Source organism: Phaseolus vulgaris, chromosome 3 (assembly GCF_000499845.2).
Source record: "Phaseolus vulgaris cultivar G19833 chromosome 3, P. vulgaris v2.0, whole genome shotgun sequence".
Lineage (NCBI taxonomy): Eukaryota > Viridiplantae > Streptophyta > Magnoliopsida > Fabales > Fabaceae > Phaseolus > Phaseolus vulgaris.
In genome coordinates, this window is record NC_023757.2 from 45,156,785 (window position 1) to 45,166,345 (window position 9,561).

At 34.6% G+C, this 9,561-nt stretch overlaps 1 protein-coding gene across 1 annotated transcript; it reads right to left on the reverse strand.

Moving 5' to 3' along the window:
- Nucleotides 1-802: 802 nt before the first annotated feature.
- On the reverse strand, nt 803-7,878 carry LOC137808099 (uncharacterized). The gene is made up of 4 exons (XM_068609049.1): nt 6,260-7,878; nt 3,936-4,082; nt 2,069-2,185; nt 803-1,494 (listed from the first exon to the last, which is right to left on the reverse strand). Exons 1-4 carry the CDS (start codon nt 7,685-7,687, stop codon nt 877-879), a joined length of 2,310 nt encoding a protein of 769 aa, XP_068465150.1. The 5' UTR covers nt 7,688-7,878; the 3' UTR covers nt 803-876.
- Nucleotides 7,879-9,561: the final 1,683 nt, after the last annotated feature.

The following is a 9,561-nucleotide window of genomic DNA, read 5'->3' on the forward strand; positions in this document are numbered from 1 at the left end:
TTTTTTTCTTTTTTTTCCCTTTTTTTTCTTTTTTTTTTGCCCGAACCCGAGTTCAGCAGGCACATAGTATTGAAGTCCAAATTGATATATTTCATATTTTTTTAGCCTTTTCCGCATGAATGTAGATACTATCTTTTGTTTTGAGTCATGGGTCTGATATCTGTTAGAAAGATTTTGGACTACTGGTTTACATGACAATAAAAAGAACTTATTTTTCTAAACCAATCATACCCTACCAGTCGAAGAACAGGAACAGGAAGAAAACAAAATAGAAAAAGAATTAGAACATTTGAGATACATACTTCAAAATACATCAAATTACCATTGAAAACTCTAATTCGTAGTCACGACTACACATATATAACTAAGGGAAAAAGAATACATAAAAATAACAAAATAATGAATTATATTACATTACAAATTTGATTCGTCTAACTTTATATACAGTTCGTGATATGTTAACTCAAATGACAATATTGCAGGACGTCTAATAATAAAATAAGACTCAGATAATGACAACGATGCCATGAATGTTGGTGAAATCATGGATATGTAAATTTTAGTGAACCTTAAATTAGATTTTTATTTTTTAAAACATCACATCCTGTAAATGTAAATTTTTTTCATTGCAGTTCTAATATGAAATCAGAAATTACTAACAAAAGCTGACCTGAGTTTAGACCTTGTTGGATATGAGTGCAGAGCGTTTGCCAAATCTATTTGTACAACTGCAATCTATGTAAACAGAATGGCGAACTAGCAGTCGTAATAACAGAATTAGAAATACCTTGTGCACAAGAACTTGATAGGTAGAAAATTCTCTTTGTACTTTCCACATCTCTCTATACACTTTGTATATTCAATCTATAATAATCTTCAATACAAATCATGAAATGCTCGAACGAGTTTCTTCAGTATGCCAAAAACAACATACAAAACAAAAACCATTACAACCTTCTTGGATGCCAGTATCCTTAAGTTCACCCTCAGACCATATTTTCGCATGAAACCCAAAGATGCGGCACCCAAAAAGAGAAACCAAGAACCAATGGTACAAAAGAAGACCTTCAGGGCCTCCGAAGGTCCACATATATGGGCAACATCAGCTGATACCTCCACATAAGAGACTGGTGAGCTTATTTGACTGCTCTCTGCCTGATTCAGTCCAAGATTCTCGTTCAACCAATCAGACAACCTAATAAGCACTTTCGCAAGCCATGCAATTTCATCATTGGAAATGGGACGTCTCATCCAGTCACCTTTGTATTTAACATCTGCAAATGCATGATTGCCAGCTATTCTAGGCTTAAAAATCTCATCACGAGATTGCTGATGTGGCACTGGTTCAGGACAGGTTGGTGATAAATTGATAGTCTTTCCATCAAATAAGCTCCCCAATCTTGCCTTCAATGAATCTATGCATTGAAGACTGGGTATAATATTATTATCACCCGATATACCTTGTAATTCAGCTTCTGCACGCATTATAAACAACTGCAATAAAAAAAATGAAATGAGAAGAAAATAATCCATACAACATACTAACAATTACTACAGTTAGAAAACATGGATACCAAACAGGACATGGATATGATATGGTATGAAGCTGGGATCTGAAAATTTCTAAAAATAATGTATAATAAAGCTTTAAAATAGTACAATTTAACATACATAAATCAAAATACAGAATTGCTGCTTTAAAAGTGAATATTAAGTTAACATGGATAGATATTAAATTATAAAATACAATATATCCAATCATTGTGATGTTCCAAGCTGCATTATTGGCATAAAAGCTTAAAATAAATTAAAAAAAAAACAAAACAAAGCCGTTAAATACAACTAGAAATATTTTAAGTGTTTAATGACATGGATGTGTCCAAAACATATAACAGAATGAATCAGCAACTATTCTAAAGCATCCATGCTTCTTAGTTTCTAGGATCCCAAGCCCATCTAGACAAGGAGGGTTAGCCTAAAACTGTCACTATAAAGAAGACATGATTGATCGTCTAGTTATACTACAATTAGAAATGCAAATTCACAATTAAAATTAAAAAACATAAACCTGAAGGAGCTGTTGTCCACCATCCTCCCCATCAGCAAACAGTCGCAAATCTTTGTTCCAATTCTCATGCAAAAAGGAGCCATCAGCATCAGTCTCGCATAAACCATCCTCCCAGTCCTGAAACAACCAGTAATGTTAAAATAGAGATATTGGATCATGCCAGTCCTGAAACAACCAGTAATGTTAAAATAGAGATATTGGATCATGCCACGTGCGTGTTCACAGAAGCATTTATTTAATCAGGCCCTAACCAAGCTATGAAACAAATCTATGTTGTTAGTACTGCAAAATTGTGCTGTTTTTGTGAAACAGCAGCACATCCCAGCCCCTGGCAACCGTGCTGCAATGACCTTCAAATCTATCTTAGATTGAAGGTGCAGCTGCAATCCAGAATCAGCTATCACAGCCTTTTCGCAATGGAGAGGGAACATGGAAGATGATATAAAAACTCTAAATATGCTTGAAATTATGATCTTTACTCAAGGAGACTAGGGGTAATATCAGTATTTTTTTTTCCATGCACAAGTATTCACAATGAGGAAACCCCCTCCACAGTTTAGTTTCACATTTTCAACAAAGTCTCCGGATTGTCGCCTCCTCTTTCTAGCAAGCATCCCTTGCTGGCTGGCCTTTCCAGCGACCCAATTCTGTTTTCCAGTGAATGGTCATTAGCCCACTCAGCACTCTACCTCCTCTTCCTCTACTAATTTTCCTGCTCTGTTTTCCTCTATCTTTCACCCAGTGAAGAGGAGGAGATTCCTTGACTTCTGTTGCTATCTAATTGCAAACTTGTCTTAAGTACGGAGCTTTTATGACTATACTTAAGAATGGAAATATAAAAAAAGGTCTAAGAATGCTTAATTATCTCTAAGCTGATATTATATGGGTTCTTAAATCAGTAAAATACAAAAAAAGATATGATGATCTATACATGCCAGATAGGCAATACAAAAACCTATTCTAAACAGTTAACCCCTTTCACAGAAGTTAAAAATTCTGACAATTATGAAAGGTTCAAAAATTGAGTAATTTATTTAACTTTTGAGCATTTATACACAAATATACAGGGGGACATTCATGTAAGAACACTTATTATTTTGAAAACTATAAATCTGAGTCATATAATGGTCAAAGTTAAAAGTCCGGTAGCAATTATGTGACTAATTAAAAAAAACATGCACAATTTTTTAATATTTACCATTACAAATATGGCCAAATGGTTTATATTAGTAGTACTCATAGTAAGAGAGTTCTCATGTGATAAATTGTTATATGTACAATCATCAGGTTATCTCATTTAAGGGCCTAATACTCCATGCAACTATCCAGATTGATAACTATGAAACAAATTAATCAACAATTGTAAAAGAATCAAGCCACGAAACATCAATAATCACAACTAACAAAAGAATTGTTATGAACAAATAACCACAAAAACATGTTATTGGGTAAATACACACATAAATGGTTATATGTATTAATCTGTAACACACGCACACCCTCTCATGTAAGAGCCTTTAACACTTATCGTGTGGGTCCACCTACATTTTGCTAAAGTGCAACCTTTTATTAACAGAACGAGGGGCAGGAAGGATTGTACTCTAGAGCATTTCTTCTTTATAGAGGCTCTAATACCAATGTGCCAAAACTAATACCGCAAAAGCATAAGTTAGTAGGCGAAAACACATTAATGATTTTATAGTCATCTCTAACAAAACTGAAAAATATAAAGGAGGAAACCTAATAGTTGGTATAGAATCAACTTTAAGGGTTCAGATGTATATTAAAATGCAAAAAATTAAAAACTAAAATGAAAGATTAATGAAATTAGAACTACAATAAAAGCGGAAGAGAATTATCAAATCACCTGCAACTGTTCACGGATGGTAGGAACATATCTGTACAAGTTATTCAGCATCGGTTTGCTTGATCCAACCTGTTTAGAATGGAAAAGAGAATCCACAGACTTCAGAAGGTCGATGAGCTCTTTAGATGACGTCAAGGTATCTAACACCTGTAAATGCAGGTTAGAAAGTCAAGCTTCATTCAGCTAAACCTCAAAAGTTTGTTATAGTAAAAGATCTATCAGAAAATTACAATCACAGTTACATTGACTATACATTACAGGACTGATTCTGAAATAAACTAAAAATAAGAGAATGGGCTGATACTGACATGGAAGTTCTCTCCTTGGTTCGTCCCTTTTTAATGAAACCAGCATGCAGTTGTGCACATCTTTTTGACCTTATGTTACATTTTTTAAATGCACAAAACATAGTATAGAAACCATGCGCAATGTTCCCTGTACCCGACATCCTTTACAGAGCAATCAGTGCTATTATAACAGACATCTATTGAACAAAACCACAAAATGTATACCCGTGGATTTGGTTTAGAGTGTTCAGAATAGTGTGCCAAAAGCAGATGAACAATTTAGGCTTAACAAATTCCATGGATGCAAATCATGCAATCATGAATAATTCATACAGAAAGACTGATTCTCTAGAAGCAAAAATTACATGAAGACACCCACACAAGTATTTTCTATTTCTTCGAATCTTTTTCTTTGAAGAGTGAATTCCACGGCTAAATGGCCAGGTTTTCAAGTGCATGTCATTGCTAGTCAGTTACACAATCAAAACAATAGAGAAAGAAAAACTGAAAAGACATTGTTAGATCTTCTTTCAACAAACCTAACACTATCCCCTAAGTGATTTTGATCAAGTGTTTTACAATGTATCTGTCCAAACAGATGCAATTGTTTCGTCTGATAACCACACGCAAAATAACTTGCAATGTATCTTTATCTGATAAGTTTGTGCTTAGATAGACAATAAGATATGTAATCTTCGACATTACATAATACAACTCAAAACTTATAAATAACTATACTATGTTTATGCAAAGAGCGTTCTTTCGTTTGACTACCAAAAGAATCTCACAAGATGTGTCTAAAAAGATTAATTAGTGCATGAAGAGCATTTATTACATGTAAATCTATTTACAAGAGCAAACGTAGCTTTAAGAACAAAAGAACACTTCAAGACTACACAATGACTAGAAAGGATTTACAAAGGCTACCTTCATAAGACCTCTTCAAATAGAAGACATCTTGAAGAGAAAAGGTTACAAAGCCTAAAAGATCTTACATGAAAATGCTAGAATTGAAACAACTTATGCCCTAGCATGTGCAATTCTTTTGATAGAACACTCTAGTGTTCTTTAGCTATCTAAAAGAGTTAAACTTGCATTTGTCTAAGGACGTAAAATCTCTTTTAGTTAGCATCTTGTGATCGTTTGTTCACCTCCTCTGTAATCTAGTCCTAGCTAGGAATGGCTGCTTGTCCCAATAATATTTGATTTAGCCAGGAGGAACTAATTGTCCAAACATTACTAAGTTCTTAGACGAGTGATTGAGAACCAAAAAACACTTAGTTCATATCTTGCAGCGTGAACTGCATAACAAAACTTTATCGAATTGATCAATAACTAGACATAGTCTCATTTATAAATGAGTATAAAAATCTAAAGCATAAATATTTTTCTTTCCTTTAACTCTTTTAAAATACATCCTTTTAAATTGTTGTCTAATACATTAAAGAATGAGATCCTTTTACAAGGTTTGTGAAAAAAAATTCTAGTAAGTCTGTCAACAAAAAATGAAGATGATCAATCATTAATCTTAAAACCTTATTTTTTCATCGTAACAGACGTTGTTCTCACAATTTATTGCAAAGAAAAATTTATACACAATTATACTTTATCTTGTGCAATTGACCAGTTTTCAAAGACATCATTCAAATAGCCACATTTCACTGCTCACTATATTCCTATGTTTACTCACAACGGTCATGTACACAAATCCAAGAATGGCAATCAATCATGTGTAGTTTCAGTTTCCACGACATAACCTAAGTAGTCAAAGTCACTGATAAAAAAAAACAACAGTTGATATTCGTCACATGATCACACCCGTAACATCTCATGTATATGCACGCAATATTGACTTAGATCACTTCCTTTGCCCTATAAAGTGAGTTGTCTAACTAAGATAAGTCAATTCCCAGAATAATATACAACATAGGACAGCCCCCGACATAAATCTCACCGGATAAAATGCTTAAACTACAAAAGAATGAAAAACTATGCGTATACAAAATAAGGATTTAAAACCGTGGTTAAGAAACACACCTTGAGAACCATCTGGACTATAACTTCAACATCACTATGAAGGAACCTGTGAGCAAACCCAATGAAATGCATGACCAAGGAACTGTAGTATAGATAATTAGAGAGAACGTAATCCCGCCACTGATGCGAGAATCCCCGACCCACACTTGCAGGCACGGAATTATCCTTCTTCTCACCGTTAATAGCTTCTAATTTCAAAAACTCGTCCCCATTCATTGCCCAAGGCTCCAAATAACTAGTCCAAACCGACAAAACCTGTGACACATTCTTAACCGAGGCAGCCATAGGGCAAAACAAGAACGTCCTCAACAAGAACCTATACAGAGGCCTCTGCACACAGAAGTTCCAACAACAAAGAGAGCGCACAGACCCCAAATCCTTGCTCTTGGCACCCTCCACAGCCCTCCACCTGGGACTCCCACACTCACCACCACCTTCGCTAAACGCTGCCACAGTGCTCAAATTTAGGTAGCTCACAAACAGCCTCACCACCTCGCCCAGCCCCGGCGCAGGAAGCGCCTCCCCGGCCGGAAAAGACACCCTAAGATTCCGGCAAAGACTCACCGGTAACGGCGAGAAGTCGTTGTCCACAAGCCAGAAATGGATCAGAGTGTTGACCACAAACTCGGCCCGCGTCACAACGGAGGCGTCGTAGCCGGAGCCGTAGTGAAGAATAGAGGACCGGTAGGGCTGGTGGGCGTTGAGATCGTAGGACGGGACGAAGGCGCGTAGATACTCGCACAGAAGGCGCGTGTACAAATCGCAGTGAGGTTTTCCCTCGAGGGATGGTTTGGAAGCGGAGAAACCAGGGAAGGAGGATGTCCAAGTCCAATCCTCTAACCTAAATTTCTTAGGACGTTTAAGCGAAGTGGCATTGGGATTGTCGTTTTTGGCCTTGGAAACGGGGTAGTAGGCGAACCAGAAAAAGAAGTATTCGAAGACATTGAGCTGGATTTGGGAGGGGGAAGGGGAGGGTTTGAAGAGGGAGGGGCAGAGATCGGAGAGTGGCCGAGAATCGGCGACGTTACTTTTGTTAAGGAGGAGGGAGCGGGTCCAGTGAGGGAGTCGTTCGGCGGGGAAGACGTATTTGACGAGGGAGAGGCGGTCGACGGCGGCGATGGCAGCGGCAAGGGTGCCGGCGGGGGAGAGGAGGGAGAAGAGGATTGGGGCGAGGTCGTTGGAGTGGCGGTGGTTGATCCAGGCATTGGCGGAAGCGGGGTCGTCAAAGCCGAATAGCTTGGAGATTAGGGTTGGGAAGGCGATGGAGAAGAAGTGGCGGGTTTGGTCGGGTGAGTGAGAGTGCAGGAAGGAGTCGATGGAGGCGCATGCAGATGCTATTTGGGAAGGGTTGGTGGCGGATTGGATGGCGGAGGATAGTTCCTGTGATTTGGAAAGGGAATCGAAGGTGTAGGAGGAGTGAGGGTGCATGGCGTGGTTTAGGGTTTTGGTTGCGGAGGAAAATGAAATAGTGTGTTGGGTTGGGTGGGTTTTAGAACGGTTGGAGGTAGTGTGGTGGAAAAGTTTTTAAAATGATAGAAGGAAATGCAAATGGCGCCCTTTTAAGAGGTGAGAGAGTGTGTCTTCGTGGCCACCAAATAGGCCTTCTTCTATGCATGTGTGGGCCCTTTTCCTCTTTTCAACGTATAAAGGAAAGCTATCACCGTTTCCTATTGCTCCTACTCTGTCTCTTTCTCTTCTCCGCTACATTCCTCATCTAAACTTCTTTTCTAAGATACAATTTTAATATACTTTAATTTCTAATCATTCAACTTATATAACATATTTTATTACCTTTACTCTCCAGAAATTCATGTTCATGTTATATTACAAAATAAATCATTTAAAAACATAATATTAAAATGAATATGTCGAAAATAAATTATGAACATTTCAATAATATTTATTTATGTCGAAAAAATATTTATTTATTTATCTTATTCAACAATTACTGGTTGAGAAAATATAATTAATATTTTTTTTATTTAAATTAAATACAAATATACTATCTTTGGGCCTTGGACAATTTTTCTCCTTTTCTTTTCTCAATTATCATTTTTCTCATCCCTTCCTTCAATTATTTTTTTTTATCATTCCCTAGCTTTAATTTCCATCTCAATGAAAAAATATGTTCTACCACCTACTAATAAACTTAGTCTAAACCCTTTTACTTCAACAAATTTCAATTTAAATATTTTTTTAAAAAAAAACTGTCTATTATAACCTGTTTGTATCCAAGTATGGAATGGAAAAAGAAAGAGAGAGTGCATGAAAGTTGGAAAAACGATGATAGAAAAAAAACATGGATGAGATTTTTTTTGTTTAAAACTTTCTTGTGTTTTCTTGAAGAGATTTGCATAGAAAAACAATTATATATTATTTTAATAAAAATATGTACTAATTATATATACAAATTATATTTTAATATATATAACATTTATATATATGAACTATTGATATTAATTTGCTCTTCAATTTCAAGCTTTGATACTCAGTTAAGAATATACTAGCAAAAAATATTTGGTACTCAAGTAAGTATTCAATATTTAATGAGAGTTGAATTAATGACACACATTTATTTTGTCTGATATGTTTATTTATATAGTTTGTCACTGCCTATATTATTAATGGTAATGTTTATAAATATAAAAATATTCCTTTTTTACTTTGAAATTTTATCTTTAGCTTGTCGGGATGTAAAAAACATGTATTTATATAATACAATAAACTTATCTTAATAGATAATTTTACAATTATTTTGTTAATCAAATTCTTGGATTGAGATGTGTGTTAATTTATAGTAAAATATATTAAATACAAAAAGTTTTTGAAAAAAAAACATATATATATATATATATTGTCATAGTAAATGAATTATAAATTTATAGTGCATGAAGTTATATGAAATAGAGTTATTAAATATTCTGTAATGTGTTTTGATATATTATTAGTTTTATAGGAACCTTTCTATATGATGTTTATTAGTAAATAATGTGTTACATTATCTAAAAGATATTTTTTAAAAACAAAATTGTTATAGAACTTTGAACATCAAAGTAAACAAAATATTGACCCTAACAATATTATTTGAAGTTAAAATAAAATTAAATAGACTTATAGAAGTTTCATATATTTATATTACTATATTATGTTACAATTTTGTCATTACTATAAAATTATTGAATAAAAATTAATTTTAGATAAAAAATAATTAGTTGTTATGATGACTAAATTAGATATTATTTTAGAGACTACAAAAATTATTGGTTTCTAAATTAGTTTTTTTATTATTGATAAATAATTTC

What these genes read in the sequence shown, in the direction of transcription:
- LOC137808099 (XM_068609049.1), bottom strand. Translation starts at nt 7,687, where the DNA reads ATGCACCCTCACTCCTCCTACACCTTCGATTCCCTTTCCAAATCACAG. An exon ending in TAGTCCAGATGGTTCTCAAG is followed by an intron (nt 4,083 to 6,259) that starts GTGTGTTTCTTA and finishes CTGCATTTACAG; the next exon opens with GTGTTAGATACCTTGACGTC. An exon ending in GTGGACAACAGCTCCTTCAG is followed by an intron (nt 1,495 to 2,068) that starts GTTTATGTTTTT and finishes TTTTTATTGCAG; the next exon opens with TTGTTTATAATGCGTGCAGA.